General features: G+C 33.8%; 1 protein-coding gene across 3 annotated transcripts; it reads right to left on the bottom strand.

Annotated features, from left to right (window-relative positions):
• Window positions 1–5,423: 5,423 nt before the first annotated feature.
• On the bottom strand, window positions 5,424–23,007 carry LOC111052043. Of its 3 annotated transcripts, XM_039434676.1 has the most exons (5): window positions 22,909–23,003; window positions 22,397–22,539; window positions 19,721–19,787; window positions 15,132–15,343; window positions 5,424–5,736 (listed from the first exon to the last, which is right to left on the bottom strand). In XM_039434676.1, exons 2-5 carry the CDS (start codon window positions 22,519–22,521, stop codon window positions 5,715–5,717), a joined length of 426 nt encoding a protein of 141 aa, XP_039290610.1. In that variant the 5' UTR covers window positions 22,522–22,539; window positions 22,909–23,003; the 3' UTR covers window positions 5,424–5,714. The 3 variants fall into 3 exon arrangements, with proteins under 3 accessions (XP_039290610.1, XP_039290611.1, XP_022194350.2); XM_039434677.1 differs by lacking the exon at window positions 15,132–15,343 and having other exon boundaries at window positions 19,509–19,787; window positions 22,909–23,007; XM_022338658.2 differs by lacking the exon at window positions 19,721–19,787 and having other exon boundaries at window positions 15,132–15,416; window positions 22,909–23,007.
• Between the last annotated feature and the right edge of the window lie 105 nt (window positions 23,008–23,112).

The following is a 23,112-nucleotide window of genomic DNA, read 5'->3' as shown; positions in this document are numbered from 1 at the left end:
TATGAACTTACGCAGTGAACGTTCAACGTTGATGTTAACTCAATAAATAAATAAGAGACTTGATTTGAAATTACTGTATAATAATTATTTCAAATATTTAGCAGTTAGTTAAACTACAATTTCTAATAAAATCTTCCATCTTTGATTTGAAATTGTTTACTCGGCTGAAATAAATAATTCTGTGGACTGTTTTGAACAGGCAAATTGGTGTAGACTATTTATTATAGAATCTACAAGAGTGTAATTTATTATGTGTATGTGAGATAGAGGTGAAACCAATAATCTAGAAAACTGCAACTGCATTTTCTTTACAGTGAACTGTTTAAAAAATGTAGCCTACAATAGGGCCTACACAATTTTCTCGTGTTTTTCCTACAGAATTTTTGTAAACGACAAGTTTTATGCAAATAAAATTGAAATCTCTTGTTAATGATATCAGTCTCATTCCTCATATCATGTCCTGATAACAATGAGTTAGCAGTAATGGAGATCCAGAAAGATATTGTTCCAACTCTGTTTTGAACAGAGATCACAACGCTATCTTTCAGAGAAAATTGTAACTGGAGGAACCTTCAGAAGTGTTGTGGAGCATTATCTCTGCCCTATAAGAGGTTGTTCCTTCTTCAGATAAATTTACAGATTTACCTGATTAATTGATTAATCTAATTCCAAGGATCAACATTGATTACTCATTTATCGGTGATTCAAAATTATTGCTATTTATCAAAATAAATACTGTAACTATCGGATTTCTGGTACGGTAATAATCTGATTTGATGGGTTACACTTTCACATGACTTGGTCAATTACCGTAAATCATTTTGAAGCTAAGAGCAGATTATATTATGAAATTTCGCCTACGGTAGAACTTTTGAATCTTTAGTTAGAAAAGAGAGGAGTTGTAAATTTGTTATTGGATTTTGAGATTAAAAAATCTGTAAAATAAAATGTTTTATTAGATGTAGTTATTTATTCAAATAGCATTTAATAAATTTATAATAACATGTAAATATGGAACTGTCTTTCAATATGCTTTACTGTTATCAAATCCTGCTTTCCATAATAAATAATCAAGTCTAGGTTATACGGTATAGTAAAATAAAATTTGGTAAATATTAATTCTTCAAAACTTAGCTGAGTTTATTTTTGTAAACCCTACTGTATTTAATTTTGTACATTTTCTAATATGGTAACCTTTAGGCAGTTTAAAAGACTACTTTTTCATATTTAATTCTGTTATATTGGGTCCATTTGATGGTTATAATAGTTGTATCATAATGGACATTCATAGCAGATTAAAACTATTAGCCTTTACTTTCTATTATTTTTTGTAGTAAATCAGACTCCGAATAATTTTACTGGAATTCTTATTAACAAGTTTTTAGTTTACAAGATAAATTTTGGGTCCTTGAATTTAGTTCGAATATTGTCTCAAAATGTTTTATTCCCCTATGTAGTCTATCCCAAATATTTGACAATCATTATCCAATAGAAACAACTTGGAGCCTTTCTCTCATAAATGAAAAACGTTGTCCATTTATTTTTGGAATAATACTTAACTTGTAAATTATTAAATAAAAATACTAAGAAATTGTCAAAAGATTTATTAATAGATAGAAAAACCGGTTTCGGTTGTTACACCATTGTCAATCTCTGATAAACTCTCAGTTTATTGTGGTTTTTTGACAGTTTCTTAGTATTTTTATTTAATATGTATGAATAATTACCGCAATATCAACTTCTCAACTACACAAAAAGTGAAACTTGTAAATTATTCAAATTATTGTAATATAGTGGAAAATGTGTATACTTTTCAATTATTTACCATAAAATGTTTTTGTAAAATATTATTCGAATGGAATTGATTAAATTCAAATGTATTAGGTGAGTCTATTAGGATTTAAAAAATATATTACTGTAATTAGTAGGTATTTATTATCGTGAAAATAACTGATATTCCAAGTTTTTATATAAATTATTTATTGTATTTCCAATGCTTTAAATCAACATTGAATAATCCCAACTTTTAAAAGCTAACGTTTATTCGCGTTGAATCCATAGATATAGATCATAATAATAAGTTATTGTTATAATTTATGGCTTCAGATATTTTACTAATGTATTTTCTGAAGTTATAGCCTTGTAAAGTTCTGTAAAATTTTAGTTTAAGTTTTGTAATTAAATTATTGGCAAGATTATAGAAGAGGCTGTAAACCTTTCTCTTAATTTACCATTTAGTTGTAAGTTAAATATTTAATAATATTTTAAATACGTTTTTTAATATATGTACATGAGAATAAATCGTGTAAAAATATTCAACTGTTGTTCTTTCTCAGACTCCATAACCATACAACTATATCTTCGTAAATCACTTAAATGGGCTAAAGGGGACTTGTAGTACCCTTTATTGAAAACTTTAAAATATTTTACGATTAGTTTCGACCGTAGGTCATTTTCAAAGAACATTTTCAAGTTATTGGAAATGACCTATGGTCGAACCTAGTCGTTAAAATATTTTAAAGTTTTTAATAAAGGGTACTACAAGTTGGTATATTGTTTTTATTAATATTTATATCTTCGTATATAACTCCAAATTATGTTGTTGACTATCTGGTAAGACTATCTAAAAATTTATAAAAACATTGAAGATTGTCATCAATAGTAGTAGGTAATATTTTTAAGACTGTAGTATTACTAGAGTATTCGAGATACTACTAGTGAGCCCCCGGACTGGAGAACTCGCTCAAAATGTCGCTGATATTCGGTCAGCTGTTCTATTGAAAGCGGTGGAAAGTCAAGAGAAGTAGTTCAAGCTGCATTGCGTTATTGATTAGGCTACACGCATGCATCACTAGGCATATAGCTGATTTGTGATGATAAATTACTACAATTAATTTCTTAAGCACTTCCAAAATTATCCTGTTAAATCCTCAAAAAGGACAAAGGAGAGTCAATTCCGTTGGCCAACGATCTAGATCTGTATAATGATTCAAAGAGTATGTTTGTGTTGAAAATTTAAAGTTGATTGATAGAAGTTTCAAGTTCAATTGATTTGAAGTTTATCGTTGAACATACAAACAAATTCTAAAACTGACGACTCGAGCCTCTAGTCAAAAGTAGGAACTCGCTATGCTCGTTCAACAAGATAGTAGACTATGGTGTATGCTGCAGAAGTTTATTAATTTCTTAAGGCTGGGCAAAGGCTAGAAATAAACATTCTGCTGATGATATTTTGCAAAGTTTTTAGAAAAACTTAAAAACTTTTTCAAAGGTATTCTTGGTGATTTCTATATCACCAAGCTATCAAAATGAAAATGTTTTCTTAGGAAAAATTGTTTTCCGATCATTACTTTTTGAGATATGACCGCCTAAAGTTTAAATTTTTGGGACAGAACATTTCAAATTCTGTAAGAGATAAATCCACGAGATTTAGAGGATAGAATGAAATAAAAATGTTTTGATAATATCATTTTTTGAGAAAGTTATTCAATTTACCAAAAATAACTTTTAGTTGAATTTATATTTTTATAAATATCACCAGTAGAAAGTTTATTTTTAGCCTTTGCACAGCCTTAAAGAATGGAATCTAAATCAGGAATGTTAAAACAGGGAGCATGAGTTTCTATGATATTAGTTTTCATAAAAATACAACTTACCAGATTTTTCATCAGATTTTAATTCAACTACATTATTGTAAATCATAATGATAACAGTCTTATAAATAGGCTAAACTAGTATCCCAACTTACTTTACCTCCACCAGCTAATTTTACACAATAACTTAAATTTACAACTAATTATGAAATCACACCAACAAAATTTTCTACTGAAGTACTGTACTTCATAATAATTAAGATTATTTCATAACCCTGATTGAGACTGATGAAATCTTCGGAATAAAGCAAAATGGTAGTACCTTTGACAATGAACTTCAAAAGAAAATATATTGCATTATTCTGTACATCACGAGGAAACACTAAAGAATATCGAAGCCTGCAGGTAATTTCAAAATTTTAGTAAGTAATGACATTGTCTCAAGAGTAAAAAGGGAAAATCTTTAGAACTTTCTAAAGTGAAAATAATTTAATCCAATGATTAGAGAATTGTTATTATGGGATGAAGATTACTCACAGGGAGTATCTAAAAAAAGTTGATAGTTCCATTCTCGAACAGTTTAACATCATTGCTTGATAATCTATATATATAAAAGCGAAATGGCACTCACTCACTCACTCGCATAATTAAAAATCTACCGGACCAAAAACGTTCAAATTTGGTAGGTATGTTCAGTTGGCCCTTTAGAGGCGCACTAAGAAATCTTTTGGCAATATTTTAACTCTAAGGGTTGTTTATAAGGGTTTAAAGTTCGTCTTTTAGCATGTATATTCTTCTTCTCCCAATCTCTTAATTATAATTGAAATTTCCATATCATATGTTACTATAGAACTATAATCTAGATAGAGTACCTCTTCGAAACAGTTGTTAACTGGCAACTAAATTAATAATTTTGTCAGGTTGGCATTAAGTTGAGTTGACTTTGTTAGGTTGGCACCAAGTTGAAGATTTAAATGCATCTATCGCGGAAAAATTGATTGAGCACTGCTACTTCAATCCTGGGAATATTATATTACTAGCAGTCAGGCTCGCTTCGCTCGCCATATCCGTTTAGTCTGGACCCCCGACTGGATTGTCCTAATATATGATAAAAATGCCCAACGCGAGCCTGCTGATCTCATTCTTGGATGATCCAGTCGGGGGTCCAGGGGGCGGAGCCCCCTGGCTAGACGGATATGGCGAGCGAAGCGAGCCTGATGGCTAGTTGGTTATAATTATTACAATAAACAATGGCGAATAATTTTTTTTATGAAGTTGATTAACTATGAAATCAGCTGTACAAATAAAAATCAACTCAATTAATTCAACTATTTCAAATGATACATTATTTAATAATATATTTGAAACATCCTTAACGAATTGAGAGTACTGTTTACAACATTATAATATTCTTTACTAATTTCAGATCTAAACCAATCAAATTTCAATGGAAAGATAGGTTACAAGTTTACACTTGTAATTTTAAAATGAGATACTAATATGCAGTTTAATTTCATCTCTAGTCAGGTTTTTCAATTGATTATTACTTTTTTCTCACTGGTCAAAGTTGAAAATAGCTGCTTGCAGTATTTCAAGTGAGAATTAAAGTTGAATTCGTGCAAAAATTAAAATTTAGCTATAAAAAAATTTAAACTGAATAAACAATTTGAATTTAATTGAGAACATTGAAATCACTCTAAAAACTCAGAACTCACCTGAATAAATGATCATAATAATTGACTCTGAATATCTAAGAGCCCATCTCAATAAACAATAACCAGACGTAGAATAAAAAGGTTCAAATAATAAATTCAACCCAACAAAATAAAATAAAAGGTTCAAATATTACATTCAACTGAACAAAATAAAAAAACTAATAACATTTAATGTTTACTATACAATAAAACCATTTTACAGATAATATACACAAATTAATATGCTAGATTGTCTTTGTTGAAACTACTGCAAAATAAAAGCATATTCTCACCCATTAGCACAATTATTAAAGCAAATATGTCGATTTTTCACTTCAAACTCATTGGATGTTGTCAAGATCTTCACTCGGAAAATATTATTAATACTTTTTTCACTTCAGTTCAATTCATAAAGCCATAATAGTTTTTACAAGTAGTCCTCCAAGTCCCTGAAACAGAAAAAAAAAAACATAATCATTGCTATCTTTTTCTACTAAAAATATTAAATTTAATCATGCTCAACATTGAAAATTTTTGTGATTTATCTTTAGAATAGAATTCTATTGATTTTACATATTGATTCAACATTCTAACATTCTAGTAATATCTCAATAACCATTGAAGTTGCAGATTTCTATCTAGTTACATTGAATTTTAAAGTTAATTTACATTTTAGATACTGTTTTTGGTGAGATATAGTGATATTTGAAACACTAGAATATTCTCTGAAAATATCACGAATTTATTGTAAAGTTACATAACTTACATGTTTAAATACCTATGGTGTCATCTTGTAATTTTACATGTTAACTAATTTGATACTACCCTTCTGAGCCACTATAATGTTATAAAATTATAAGTTTACAGAAAAACATTGAATCTTTTACCATCTTTATCTCAACGTTTTGCAAATGATCTATGTAACTTGAAAATTGAAAGTATAACTGCACATCTTGTGAGTTCCAACTTTTAGCTACAACTATATAAGTTATACCTTTATTTATAGAATAGCATTAAAGTACCCTCTGTTTTGAAATTAATATGAAATAATAGATTGAAAACACAAAAGATAAAACTACAATAGTGAGGTCCACGTTACAATGGCAGTGTAGGAAGATAGGAGAAAAAGGTTGCCAGATCTCAGCCTTGCCACCCAAAAAGCTGATACTGGCATATCTGATCAATTTAACTGTTCATTATTGTTGAAAATGGATAATCATATTTTATTTGTCAATAAAATATATTTTATTTGTCAATAAAATATATTTTTTAAAGATGTAATAATAAATTTTCATGATTGAGATTAAATATTTTGTCAATTAGTTGAATTTATACATTGTTGAAAAACGATGTGGCAACATCGCAATGCGTGAAAGAGATAGCGCCATCTCCTTTGTTGAACGATAGACAAGGATATCAGCACCATTGCTAATCACACACTGCCATTATAACATGGACCTCACTATAGTTTCAATGTTCCACCACATCATCTGATGTCGAAACTAGTAATTTTAATTTGTGTTTTTAATCTATTATTTTATATTAATTTCAAAACAAAGGGTACTATAATGCTATTCTATAAATAAAAATAAGTAGCCCTGAATTCATACATTTTAATAAGTTATAGCTTGTATCTTCTAACTTGTTACTAAGTAACTTTGAAATATTACTTCATCTACATAACTTTCTAAGGGTGAAAACATGGTGAAGTGGAGAAGGTAGCTTCAAGCTTGAGAGTTTTAATAATAATACATGTATTTAAATGAGTCCAAACGATAGTGGAACGGTATGTTTTGACCCATTTAAATACGTGTTTCATTTTGCTAGTAGCTACTTTCATCGCTCCACTATGTTTTAACCATGGATAAATATAGCATAAGAAGATATTACATGGTATATAGGTCATTCATGTTTCAAATTTCAAGGTGATTTTTTGTTAACTCAAGCCGATTTTTGACTAATATTTATAATATTATTGTTTTGTTGGGGTGACAGTATGAGAAGTGGACAGTATGATAGACTACCAGCGTCAAATAATTCAAATTCAAATTGAGTTTATTCACAGAAATCATTACAAATACAGTACACATGTATAAATAATATAAATACTTGTGAATTTTCCCCACATAGACAAGTCTGTGTGTGGGGAAAGAGTTCTAATGAAAAACAACTTTGTACTAAAAAGAAAATTATAAATATTTACAATATAACTTGAAAAATAAAAGTTGATTAAATTTAGTGGAGAAAGTATATTTGTTTTGAATTTTCGTAAATAGCTTTACGAAAAACAACTTCTAGGACTATCCGCCTAAGTTAACAATTTACATTTAGAACATAAACACCCTATACCATGGGATAACTTATTATGCTAACTCTTTTCTATGGTTTTGACCCAGAGTCTGCGGTCTTACAAGCATTTTTTCACGCGTAAATGCAGCTCGTTCTCACGCCGCTTGAAAACCCGCTACAGTATGGTCACACGTCCATGTTTTTCACTCGATTTAAGTATATATTTTTGGCCAGGGAATGAGCGTTGAAAGAAGTGCCAAACGTGAAAGGACACAAAGAGCTACCCTAAGAGCTATGCAGTTTCATACGTCGAATAATTGAAGTAAAGTAGAAGTAGAGAAGATTAAAGTAAAGTAGAAGTAGAGTGGATTAAATAAAGTAAAAGTATAAATAGAGTAAAGTAAAGTAGAAGTAGAGTGGATTTAAATAAAGTAGAGTAAAGTAAAGTAGAGGTAGAGTAGATTAAAGTAAAAATGCGCCAGTTACAGCAAGGAAATAAGTTCTTATGGTAACTATACTCCAAGCACATTGAGTCCAATACCGTTTTCACTCAGCGTGCTGCAACATTAAGGGCAACCTGCCGTCCCATGGGTTTCTATTTCTATACCTAAATCGCATCATCTTACTAAGATATAGATGTAGAAACTGATAAAATTTCTTTCCGCAGATACACTCAATGTGGCCGTACCCTTTTGCCGCATCCACACTATAGGCCAATGCGTACTAATGACGACCAGTGCAAGAGTGTGGATGGGTGGTTTGCCAGAGCTCACTTTCATTGGCCATCGCTGCGATTCTTGGCCAGCGAAGGCCAGCTCAGTGACTGAGCCAAAGTGTGGACTGGGCATTACCGATTGTCGGCCGACACTCATTATTATTGACCTCTGATTGGCTAATTTATACATTGTTGAAAAACGATGTGGCAACATCGCAATGCGTGAAAGAGATAGCGCCATCTCCTTTGTTGAACGATAGACAAGGATATCAGCACCATTGCAAATCACACACTGCCATTATAACGTGGACCTCACTATAGTTTCAATGTTCCACCACATCATCTGATGTCGAAACTAGTAACTTTAATTTGTGTTTCTAATCTATTATTTTATATTAATTTCAAAACAAAGGGTACTATAATGCTATTCTATAAATAAAAATAAGTAGCCCTGAATTCATAAATTTTAATAAGTTATAGCTTGTATATTCCAACTTGTTACTAAGTAACTTTGGAATATTACTTCGTCTACATAACTTTCTAAGGGTTAAAACATGGAGAAGTGGCGAAGGTAGCTTCAAGCTTAAGAGTATTGATAATAATACATGTATTTGAATGGGCCAAAATATATTGAAGCGGTATGTTTTGACCCATTTAAATACGTGCTTCATTTTGCTAGTAGCTACTTTCATCGCTCCACTATGTTTTAACCATGGATAAATATAGCATAAGAAGATATTACATGGTATATAGGTCATTCATGTTTCAAATTTCAAGGTGATTTTTTGTTAACTCAAGCCGATTTTTGACTAATATTTATAATATTATTGTTTTGTTGGGGTGACAGTATGAGAAGTGGACAGTATGATAGACTACCTGCGTCAAATAATTCGAATTCAAATTGAGTTTATTCACAGAAATCATTACAAATACAGTACACATGTATAAATAATATAAATACTTGTGAATTTTCCCCACATAGACAAGTCTGTGTGTGGGGAAAGAGTTCTAATGAAAAACAACTTTGTACTAAAAAGAAAATTATAAATATTTACAATATAACTTGAAAAATAAAAGTTGATTAAATTTAGTGGAGAAAGTATATTTGTTTTGAATTTTCGTAAATAGCTTTACGAAAAACAACTTCTAGGACTATCCGCCTAAGTTAACAATTTACATTTAGAACATAAACACCCTATACCATGGGATAACTTATTATGCTAACTCTTTTCTATGGTTTTGACCCAGAGTCTGCGGTCTTACAAGCATTTTTTCACGCGTAAATGCAGCTCGTTCTCACGCCGCTTGAAAACCCGCTACAGTATGGTCACACGTCCATGTTTTTCACTCGATTTAAGTATATATTTTTGGCCAGGGAATGAGCGTTGAAAGAAGTGCCAAACGTGAAAGGACACAAAGAGCTACCCTAAGAGCTATGCAGTTTCATACGTCGAATAATTGAAGTAAAGTAGAAGTAGAGAAGATTAAAGTAAAGTAGAAGTAGAGTGGATTAAATAAAGTAAAAGTATAAATAGAGTAAAGTAAAGTAGAAGTAGAGTGGATTTAAATAAAGTAGAGTAAAGTAAAGTAGAGGTAGAGTAGATTAAAGTAAAAATGCGCCAGTTACAGCAAGGAAATAAGTTCTTATGGTAACTATACTCCAAGCACATTGAGTCCAATACCGTTTTCACTCAGCGTGCTGCAACATTAAGGGCAACCTGCCGTCCCATGGGTTTCTATTTCTATACCTAAATCGCATCATCTTACTAAGATATAGATGTAGAAACTGATAAAATTTCTTTCCGCAGATACACTCAATGTGGCCGTACCCTTTTGCCGCATCCACACTATAGGCCAATGCGTACTAATGACGACCAGTGCAAGAGTGTGGATGGGTGGTTTGCCAGAGCTCACTTTCATTGGCCATCGCTGCGATTCTTGGCCAGCGAAGGCCAGCTCAGTGACTGAGCCAAAGTGTGGACTGGGCATTACCGATTGTCGGCCGACACTCATTATTATTGACCTCTGATTGGCTAATTCTTACCAACAGCTGATTCTCATCTAATCAGAGGAAAATTCGGTCGACAATAAATAATTGATGAGTGTGAAAAACTGGAAACGGCCATTCGCAGGAATCAAAGCAGCGAGAAACCAAGGAAGAAAAGTACGAGCACAAAAAATGCTTGTATAGTCACTAACTAAACGTTTCTGGAACACAGGATTCAAATACTTGTGACTAACTATAAGAACACTTACAGATAAGTAACACAGGATTGCAATACTTGTGACTAACTATAAGAATACTTACAGATGTAATAATAAATTTTCATGATTGAGATTAAATATTTTGTCAATTAGTTGAATTTATACATTGTTGAAAAACGATGTGGCAACATCGCAATGCGTGAAAGAGATAGCGCCATCTCCTTTGTTGAACGATAGACAAGGATATCAGCACCATTGCAAATCACACACTGCCATTATAACGTGGACCTCACTATAGTTTCAATGTTCCACCACATCATCTGATGTCGAAACTAGTAATTTTAATTTGTGCTTTTAATCTATTATTTTATATTAATTTCAAAACAAAGGGTACTATAATGCTATTCTATAAATAAAAATAAGTAGCCCTGAATTCATACATTTTAATAAGTTATAGCTTGTATATTCCAACTTGTTACTAAGTAACTTTGGAATATTACTTCGTCTACATAACTTTCTAAGGGTTAAAACATGGAGAAGTGGCGAAGGTAGCTTCAAGCTCAAGAGTATTGATAATAATACATGTATTTAAATGGGCCAAAATATATTGAAGCGGTATGTTTTGACCCATTTAAATACGTGCTTCATTTTGCTAGTGGAGCATCATCGCTCCACTATGTTTTAACCTTGGATAAATATAGCATGAAAAGATATTACATAGTATAGGTCATTCATGTTTCAAATTTCAAGGTGATTTTTTGTTAACTCAAGCCGATTTTTGACTAATATATAATATTATTGTTTTGTTGGGGTGACAGTATGAGAAGTGGACAGTATGATAGACTACCAGCGTCAAATAATTCAAATTCAAATTGAGTTTATTCACAGAAATCATTACAAATACAGTACACATGTATAAATAATATAAATACTTGTGAATTTTCCCCACATAGACAAGTCTGTGTGTGGGGAAAGAGTTCTAATGAAAAACAACTTGGTACTAAAAAGAAAATTATAAATATTTACAATATAACTTGAAAAATAAAAGTTGATTAAATTTAGTGGAGAAAGTATATTTGTTTTGAATTTTCGTAAATAGCTTTACGAAAAACAACTTCTAGGACTATCCGCCTAAGTTAACAATTTACATTTAGAACATAAACACCCTATACCATGGGATAACTTCTTATGCTAACTCTTTTCTATGGTTTTGACCCAGAGTCTGCGGTCTTACAAGCATTTTTTCACGCGTAAATGCAGCTCGTTCTCACGCCGCTTGAAAACCCGCTACAGTATGGTCACACGTCCATGTTTTTCACTCGATTTAAGTATATATTTTTGGCCAGGGAATGAGCGTTGAAAGAAGTGCCAAACGTGGAAGGACACAAAGAGCTACCCTAAGAGCTGTGCAGTTTCATACGTCGAATAATTGAAGTAAAGTAGAAGTAGAGAAGATTAAAGTAAAGTAGAAGTAGAGTGGATTAAATAAAGTAGTGTACAAATAGAGTAAAGTAAAGTAGAAGTAGAGTAGATTAAAGTAAAAATGCGCCAGTTACAGCAAGGAAATAAGTTCTTATGGTAACTATTCTCCAAGCACATTGAGTCCAATACCGTTTTCACTCAGCGTGTGGCAACATTAAGGGAAACCTGCCGTCCCATGGGTTTCTATTTCTATACCTAAATCGCATCACCTTACTAAGATATAGATGTAGAAACTGATAGTATTTATTCCCGCAGATTACTCTCAATGTGGCGTCACCCTTTTGCCGCATCCACACTATAGGCCAATGCGTACTAATGACGACCAGCGCCAGAGTGTGGATGGGTAGTTTGCCAGCGCTCGCCTTCATTGGCCTTCGTTGGCCATCGCTCCGATCCTTGGCCAGCGAAGGGAAGCACAGTGACTGGGCGAACGTGTGGACTAGAAATTACCGACTGTCAGCCGTCACTCATAATATTAACCTCTGATTGGCTAATCCTTACCAACAGCTGACTTTCAGCATAGAGGAAATATAACATAAGAAGATATCCCATGGTCACGGAATAAATATACGGAATAATATAGAGTAGTGCTTCTCTACTCTGTGCCCATGGTATAGATTGTTTATGTTCAAAATTTCAAGCCGTTTTTTGGTTAACTCAAGCCGATTACTATCGACTACCTTGTATTATTACTGTTTTTCGGGATGAGAGTGTAGGAACGGCACAGTATGAGAGACTACCAGCTTCACATAGCTTCACGAAAAATTACTACTGGAACTATCGGCTTGAGTGAACATTGAAAATTAGAGCATAATCGCCCTATACCATGAATTAGCACAGAATATTTTCTTGTGCTATCTTTTCTCTATGCTTTCAGCCAATCAGGACGATCGGCCAACAATTGGTGAGTGTGAAAAGCTGGAAACTGCCATTTGCAGGAATTAAAAATAGCAGCGTGAGTCCAAGCTAAGTATGAGCACCAAAGCTGTTTGTACAGCCACCAACTAAACTTTTCTGCAACTAATGATTGCAATACTTGTGACTAATTATAAGAATACTTTAAAATTACATTTAACAACAGGTGTAGGAAAAAAAGAAGATAAAAAGGGGAGAAATTTAATCTGGGATGGAAAAATACCAGAAAAGGTAAAGATTATGATGTGAAAGATATATTATGTACCTATCATGTTGTATGGTGCTGAGACATGGACGATGACAAAGAGAGAATGGAGTAGAACACAAGCAGGAGAAATGAGGTTTCTCAGGGCAATAAAGGGAAAGACACGTAGAAACAGTAAAGTTAGGAATGAGGAGATAAAAAGAGAACTGAACATGGACGGCATAAGGGGAAAGATATAAAGCATGAGACTACACTGGTTTGGACACGTAAAGAGAATGGGAGAGGATCGGCTGCCAAAGAAAATGGAAGAGATGAGGATTGAAGGAAGGAGACCATGACACCGATGGAAAGACACAGTGGTCAACGAAGTGGAGAAGAGAGGATAGAGATGGCGACATGTTGAGGTGGGAAGACCGAGGAAGATAGAGAGGCATTGTTCATACCCAGACCCGGCACTAGCTAGAAAAGGACACGGATATGAATGAATGAATGAATGTAGGAAAAAATAGCAATGTCATTTTAAACATGCACAGAGTAATGTCTTTATTCATTCTTTCAATTTATAGTCATTCTTTGCTACACTCGAGAAACTATAAAAAATTTATCTACGGCTTGAAAGTTTCTTTCAGTGCCTAAAAATACCACATTTAGTAGGGGTATTCACAATGTTGGAGTTAGCTGGCTAAGTCGAGTTATTCGCTAACTCTTTGCTAATTTAGCAAACTTATTTGCTAAGTCTGTGTTAACTCAATACTATAGTAGTACATTAGAAAAAAAATAGCAGACGAGATAGCAGATAGCGCAGGTTTGAGTCCGCTAACTCTAGCTAACTCTGTTAAAACGGCGGCCATATTTGTTTTGGTCATATTTGGTAGCAAAAGTGAGGTTATAAACTTTGAGTTACACAAATTATCCGCTTGGAACGCTATTGCAGTTAGCTTATAGCAAGGTCTATAAAATACAGGTCATGACACAATCCCGTGATGCATTGCAAAATCGCCATTTCATGGGGTCCTAGTTCACCAATTTTCAAATTTATCAGCTGTTATCATTATAGATTGAACAACATGATGTGTTCTTTTGTTATATTGTTCGAGAAATATTGTTTGTCTTTGAATTGTAAAATAAATTATCCCCACAGAATAATAATATTTAGATTTCAACTGGTAACTGAATTTTTTTATTTTTAAATTGGGAACTACAAACTATTTTTGAGGTTAGCCTTTTGTCCCAATGCCTTATGAATATCATAACAAGTTACAAGAATAAGAACAATTTTTAATGATAAAAAATGAATTATTGAATCATTTATTATTGAAATTTCATTATTAAAGAATCAAAAACCTGAATTTACATATTATCTGAATCAGAATATTGTTTTTAAAAAGCATAATGCATGATTTTGTTATGAGCAGATTGGAATATTTCAAAATTACCGCCATAAAGACCCCACATAATGGCCGCTCCATAAGAAACACGAGTGTCATGACCTGTATTTATTGACCTTGACTTATAGCAGTTGGGTTTAGATGGGGCGTTCACAATCCAGTTATCAAATAGCACTTTAGCTGGCTAAAACAATATTGTGAATACCCCTATAAAACCCCTATTCTATATTGTGAATAGTGAGGTCCATGTTATAATGGCAGTAGAGTTGGATAGGAGAACAACGTTGCCGATCCTCTGTCTTGTGGATCTATAGCCTTCTATAGACGGTAGCTGATACAGGTTTATTGATGTAATATCAACTGTTCATTCTCGTTCAAAATAATAAATTATATTTTATAAATCAGGAAATTATATTTTTCAACAATTCCATAATGAATTTAAATGATTAAGATGAAATATTTTGTTAATTAATGAATAATTCTACATTGTTAAATGTACATCTGGCAACAGAGCAAAGCGAGAAAGAGATAGTGTTATCTGCTTTGTTGAATGATAGACAAGGATAGCAATACAATTGCTAATCAAACACTGCCATTATAACGTGGTCTCACTATAGGAACACAAATAATTATCGATATACTCACTTGACAAGTTTCTGGTCGACATCGTTCTCCTCTCTTAGCAAGCAGAAGTAGACCAAGAGGGCGGCCATGCTTAGACTGACGACAAGTGGCTGTATTTCGGGCACATCCTCGTCACTCCCTTTCCACGTGTGCTCTGCCCTCCACGCGGCCGCCCGACTCGTGGTGAACTTCACCGGCCCTTGGTCCTCCTCAGCCTCGTCTCCTTCCTTCACCTTCCTGGCTTCCTCCACCTTGTCCGGGGAAGACTGTACTGTATTGCTGACTGAGCGACGGCATGTTAGAGCACTGTGGGGATTGAATTCAATATAATCCTTATTTAAAAACTGAATTAGAGTTAGATTTCTTTATTTATGTATGTTACAATATTTTTGTCGTAGTGATTCAATCTCAGCTGTTGTCCATGCATGAAATCAAGCCGGTAAACAGCTATTTGCAGAACAAATAAACATATGATTCTCATTACAGCATACTCTACTGTAATGAAACCATATGTTTTCTTTACAGTCGAGTATGTTTCCTAGTTCCGAAATAGGACAGCAAAACTGATACAAAAAAACCACCTTCAGCGCTCCAGTTGGAAGTTTTGTTAATTTCCACAAAATTCCTAATTCGGAATTTGTAAAGTAGGTTATTTTACATAATAATTCTGTATCATTGAATCAATAAATAAATAAATGTTTATAGAATGCATGTAGTAACTTCAGCACAAGCAGGTAATGTTTTCTATTTCTCAATTAGTCTTCTTTAAATTATTATGACAAAAACGTTTACGTTACTTGAACGTGAATGTCTTTTGCAGTACTCGAATGAAATTCTATCATTCTCGCCTACAAAAGGGCCCTTCCCGTCCATGTGACGTAAGATACTATTACTGGCTTATACACTAATTTGCATTAAATAACAGTTTTGCTAATTATTCAACGAGTTTTACAAAGTAAGAAAAAATAATCAATGAGAATAAAGATTGAATGCAATTTGAATAACGATAATATAATAATAATTGTGATCTAACTTCATAAATCGGTGGTGTTTCAACAACTAATTGTCGATTCTTCTGAAAAGGGTATAAAATAATATTCTTCCCATCAACACACGACCGTGAGTTGGGAGTCTATGGTTAGGTTCACGTTATAATCTAAGCTAAGTACGTCAGATCTCTTAGGGTAACCGTCCACTGGAACCGTATTCAACCGATCCGTTCGGCCGTTGGATCGGATGAATCTGCCGGCTGTTAATTCGGCCGAATATGGTCGGTCATTGGAACCGTTTACGTCAGTCTAGGTCAGTAGTTGGCTAAACTATTGAATATCGAATAAAAATTGAATTAACTACTATCATAGCCACCAAAATTTTTCATAAACAATGATTATATTGAGATTTTGTAAATTGAATAAACAAATATCCACTAAATTGATTATTTATTACAATAATGTTATCTTCCGATCCCATTTAGTTCAGCAATCTTTGTCCACAGATTCCTTTGAACATCACGACAATGATATCTTTTGTCTCGCATATCTCACAATAGAACATGCTCTTGAACCAAACTTATCAACTTTTCATTGTCCATAGTTAAAACTTTATAAAACAGAACAAGTTCAAAAAACAAAAACAGACAAGACTGTGAAACAATTTTGAGGTTAGGATGATGATGTCTCAGCTCGACTTCGTCCGGATAGAGCCGGAAAATCCCATTCAATACAATCGAAAAATTGATCGGCCGGAGACGGTCGTGTACGGCTGTATGAACCTGTTGCAATGGACGAGCATCTATTCCTTTCTTTGTTGGGGGATCGTTCGGACGAGTTCGGTAGTTTTCGCCCGATGCTAGTTCGGACGAAAACGATTCTAGTGGACGGCCCGCCTAAAGCCTCGTTTCCATAACCACAGATTCAGCGCTGCAACATGACTAGGTAACGAATGACGGGAGCTTGTAATAATGTAAACAGTTTACAACATTTCAACTCGGCAGGTCCCTGTGCCAGCCCAATGTGCCGCATAAGTGTTGTTGCAAATTCGTATTTCGCAATTGATTACTCATCTCGTTTTCTCTCAAATTCTAGTTTCCTTATAGAATAAAGATTAGTTCAGATCTCTATAGTGAGGTCCACGTTATAATGGCATTGTTTGATTAGCAATGGTATTGCTATCCTTGTCTATCATTCAACAAAGCGGATAGCGCTATCTCTTTCTCGCTCTGTTCTGTTGCCAGATCGTCTCTTAACAATGTAGAATTAATCATTAATTAACAAAATATTTCATCTTGGTAATGAAAATTCATTATAAAATTATTGAAAAATATACTTTTTTGTTTAATAGAATATTATTGATTATTTTAAACGAGAATTAACCGTTAATATTACATCAATAAACCTGTTTCAGCTACCGTCTATAGATGGCATTGGCAAGACAGAGGATCGGCAACGTTTTCTCCTATCTTTCTCCACTGCCATTATAACGTGCACCTCACTGAAGCTATAATAGTGAGGTCCACGTTATAATGCAAGTGGAGGAAGATGAGAGAGCAGCGTTGCCGATTCTCTACCTTGCTACTGCCTCCTATATAAGATAGCTGATACCGGTATATCTGAAGTAATATTAACTGTTCATTCATGTTTGAAATAATCAATGATATTTATTCGTCAAGAAAAAATATTCTTCAATGATTGATTAATACATTTTCATAATTGAGGTTGAATATTTTGTTAATTAATTATATTCTTACATTGTTAAAAAACGATCTGGCAACGTGCCGGAGCTAGAAAAGAATAGCGCTATTTGTTTTGTCGGATGATAGACAAGGATAGCAGCATCAATGCTAATCAAACACTGCCTTTATAACGTGGACCTCACTATAGGCCTACATCCTCTCAGTCACACAACATGAGAGGATATTATCTCTATACTTATAAAAGGCTAAGCCCCTACAGACTGAAATCACACCACAGCCCAAACTACTGAGCCTAAAAACTTGAGATTTTGCACGATTGTTTATGGTAGCCTGAAAACATCCACTAAGAAGGATTTTCAGAAATTTGCCCCCCTGAGGGAGCTGGGGCCCCCCCAAAATTTTGTACTTTTAACCGCTCATTGCACAGCAAAGTCATGAGGAACTTTTTTGTTCAGCTACGAAAAAAATTAAATCTATGCAGAAAAATTTCGATCAGGAGCACGGGGGGGTCCAGGAGAGGGCATTTTTCGAAAATTTTGATGTAAAATCACACTACAGCTCAAACTAATTGTCCTACAGACTTGAAACTTTGCTAAAATATTCTTCAAACATGCTAGACGCGCACTAAGAACGGATTTTGAGATATTTTGCCTCTAAGGGTTTCAAAGGATGAAAAAGGATCCTATTAAGTAAGGTTATGAACATGGTAAGGTGAGTGCGATATAGAAATGAGATAATATTTATTTATTGACATGTGATATTCTAACATATGTTGTAATCATTGGAAATAACAAAATAATATGATAGAAATTCAAAAAAGAACATCTGTTATATTATTGCTTTCTACCTGATTCCACTCAACCTCAATAATATTGTTCTGATAATTGATAAATATGTTTATATATTATTATTATAGATATAATAAAAGTATTGTTTTAATAATTAATTATTATCATTAATATAATAACAGTATTGTTTTGGTAATCAATAAATATTTTTATTTTCACAAACTCTGTATAATTTATAATGGTGAATGTAAACAGCTGCATCAAAGGAATTATCTCAAAAACATATGTTTAGGAAAACCATAGTTTTGAACTTCGTTTTCCTGATGGAATGTATAAGCCTACACGTGGCATGTATTATTAATTTTTCAGCTAGAACAGTTTCTTGAGACTGCTAAATAAACGTCTACAGTTTTATCAATGCTGTATCGGCAATATGAAAACGCATGCAGTTAATATGTCTTTAAATAAAGATGTTGATATCTACATGATAATTATTCTCTACCATTTTTATTTAATTAAAATTTCATAATTATTCAAGCCTTGATAGAATGATTGACTCACTGTACTGTCAGTCGAAAATTTTAATATTGAAATGAGGGGTATTTTGGCAAGCTGAACAAAAAAGTAAGGTCCTATGCACCTTTTTGAAATTATTTCTTCAAATGAAAAATGAGTTTTGTTGGTTGTCAAAACTCCCCCTGAAAGAGAACTATTCATTTTATCCTATCTTTTAGTAAAATAACAATGGTTTCTGCATTGAATAACATCTATCTTGCCAACAAGAATCGAGCTCTTTGTGAATTTAGATATGACCTACACTTTAGATTTATATAAGGATAGCAATACAATTGCTAATCGAACACTGCCATTATAACGTGGTCTCACTATAGGAACACAAATAATTATCGATATACTCACTTGACAAGTTTCTGGTCGACATCGTTCTCCTCTCTTAGCAAGCAGAAGTAGACCAAGAGGGCGGCCATGCTGAGACTGACGACAAGTGGCTGTATTTCGGGCACATCCTCGTCACTCCCTTTCCACGTGTGCTCTGCCTTCCAAGTGGCCGCCCGACTCGTGGTGAACTTCACCGGCCCTTGGTCCTCCTCATCCTCGTCTCCTTCCTTCACCTGACTTCTCTCCTTGTCCGGGGAAGACTGTACTGTACTGCTGACTGAGCGACGGCATGTTGGAGCACTGTGGGAATCGAATTCAAAATAATCCTTAAAACGGAGTTAGATTAGATTTCTTTATTTATGCATGTTACAATATTTTTGTCGTAGTCATTCAATCTCAGCTGTTTTCCATGCATGAAATCAAGCCGGTAAACAGCTGTTTGCAGAACAAATAAACATATGATTCTCATTACAGCATACTCTACTGTAATGAAACCATATGATTTCTTTACAGTCGAGTATGTTTCCTAGTTCCGAAATAGGAACAGCAAAACTGATACAAAAAAAAACACCTTTAAAAAAGTTTACGTTACTTAAACGTGAATGTCTTTTGCAGTACTCGAATGAAATTCTATCATTCTCGCCTACAAAAGGGCCCTTCCCGTCCATGTGACGTAAGATACTATTACTGGCTTATACAATAATTTGCATTAAATAACAGTTTTGCTAATTATTCAACGAGTTTCACAAAGTAAGAAAAATTAATCAATGAGAATAAAGATTGAATGCAATTTGAATAACGATAATATAATAATAATAATTGTTGATCGGCCGGAGACGGTCGTGTACGGCTGTATGAACCTGTTGCAATGGACGAGCATCTATTCCTTTCTTTGTTGGGGGATCGTTCGGACGAGTTCGGTAGTTTTCGCCCAATGCTAGTTCGGACGAAAACGATTCTAGTGGACGGCCCACCTAAAGCCTCGTTTCCATAACCACAGATTCAGCGCTGCAACATGACTAGATAACGAATGACGGGAGCTTGTAATAATGTAAACAGTTTACAACATTTCAACTCGGCAGGTCCCTGTGCCAGCCCAATGTGCCGCATAAGTGTTGTTGCAAATTCGTATTTCGCAATTGATTACTCATCTCGTTTTCTCTCAAATTCTAGTTTCCTTATAGAATAAAGATGAGTTCAGATCTCTATAGTGAGGTCCACGTTATAATGGCATTGTTTGATTAGCAATGGTATTGCTATCCTTGTCTATCATTCAACAAAGCGGATAGCGCTATCTCTTTCTCGCTCTGTTCTGTTGCCAGATCGTCTCTTAACAATGTAGAATTAATCATTAATTAACAAAATATTTCATCTTGGTAATGAAAATTCATGATAAAATTATTGAAAAATATATTTTTTTGTTTAATAGAATATTATTGATTATTTTAAACGAGAATTAACCGTTAATATTACATCAATAAACCTGTTTCAGCTACCATCGATGGCATTGGCAAGACAGAGGATCGGCAACGTTTTCTCCTATCTTTCTCCACTGCCATTATAACGTGCACCTCACTAAAGCTATAATAGTGAGGTCCACGTTATAATGGCAGTGGAGGAAGATGAGAGAGCAGCGTTGCCGATTCTCTACCTTGCCACTGCGTCCTATATAAGATAGCTGATACCGGTATATCTGAAGTAATATTAACTGTTCATTCATGTATGAAATAATCAATGATATTTTATTCGTCAAGAAAATATATTTTTCAATGATTGAATAATAAATTTTCATAATTGAGGTTGAATATTTTGTTAAATAATTATATTTTCACATTTTAAAAATACGACCTGGCAACGTTGTGGAGCTATAAAAGGATAGCACTATCTCTTGCGATCGTGGCAAGGAAAGCAAAACCACCACAGCGGGACGACAAGCATAGATACCGAACAAGGAATTCCAAAAACATAGACCTTCCGCAACAGAGCCTTCCGCGGGAGCCTATTTCTATAACACGTTACCGGCTAACTGAAGGCCCTGGAAGACGAAAGGCTCTTCTCTGCTGCATTGAAGCATTATCTGACAGCCAGGCCGTATTATGCGCTGTCAGAGTACATCCGGGACCACACCTATCAGCATCTGGCAGGACGTGCAGCTGACAACATTCACTGACCTCCTCAAGCATGAGGAAATATTGACAATTCGCCGGTCACCGACTGCGGCGAAGACTGAACAAGTAAGTCTGCTTTGTCGGATGATAGACAAGGATAGCCGCATCAATGCTAATCAAATACTGTCTTTATAACTTGGACTTCACTATACTTCCTCTCTCCACACAACATGAGAGGATATTATTATGAATAAAGAGGTGAATAAATATTATTTAGAAAAAGGTGGTAATAAAAAATATAGCGGGATTCCCACATATCAGTGTCCGGTACAGTTAGAATATTATTCCTATAAGATATAAAGGGACTATTCATACTTGCTCGACCGTGCTGAGTGAGAATAGCCCTATTAAAACTCGAGTAAATTATATTTGCATTGTGCCGTTCATTTCCAATTTACTGGTGTGTGCATATCCAGCTTGAATATGACTTGGGTTCTACAGACTTGCAAGTACAATATTCTAATTTGAAAGGATTTCAGTTTGTCAATTTTCCAGTTCAAGAAGTAACTATTTTGATCTTGAGACTATTTCTTCAGATACTGAAACAAATAGGAAGTTGATTCATTTAGTTTGTCAAATATACGACAAGTTTTTGTTGCAGATTGATACAAAGGGAGTGAATTAGATCTAATAGTTTGTCAAGTCAGCTACACCGTTGCACACTAGACCTCAAGATATAGGCTACACCAGATACAGCATTTTAGGTTAGAAGTTTGGCTTCAAAAATAATTGATAACTTACGTATTATTCGATAATTGGAAGATGGTGAGAGGCCTCTCTGTTTTTACAGCGGCAATTGAATGAGTTCCAATTCTGACACTTGAAAGTGGCAAGTGGGTCTTGAAAACTGCTCTTAGAGCAGACATTTTGATTAATTACAGAACCTAGAATTGAAAGCATACGATTTAATAGACAGTAAAAAAGGACACACAAAATAGTTAGAGCTGTCTCAAGAAACATAAACAACTATCTTATGAGCGTAAAAAGAAAACTATTCACTGTTTCAGTCATAGAATGATGATAGTAATTATGAGTACAACATAAAACACTATGGTATTTTAATATTTTTTATGAAAACTTTTAATAAATTACGATAGGTTATGCAAGTTTGAAACACCAGGCAAAATCAAGGACAAGTTACACTTTTTACCATCTGACAAGCAGGTCAATATGGGAGAATATCAATATCCTCAATAAGCAAGGTAAAATAAACAAAAAGTTAGTGAAAAATATTAGTATGGAATTAATTTTACCTCAAAATAAACGTCTAGAAATAATCTTGCTCTTGCCGTACTTTGCAGGTTAAAGCTTGCGCTTGCAGATGCAGACTTGCAGCCGAATAGTCAGCTGTTATGGTGAAAATATGAGGTACGAAAAAGTAGTCACCTAGAGTATCCCTCGTAGCCTTTGAATAATTTATGTTAATATCAACATTATTATCTCAAAAAGGCGAATTA

Source organism: Nilaparvata lugens, chromosome 8, assembly GCF_014356525.2.
Source record: "Nilaparvata lugens isolate BPH chromosome 8, ASM1435652v1, whole genome shotgun sequence".
NCBI lineage: Eukaryota > Metazoa > Arthropoda > Insecta > Hemiptera > Delphacidae > Nilaparvata > Nilaparvata lugens.
This window is presented reverse-complemented; position numbering and strand designations above follow the sequence as displayed.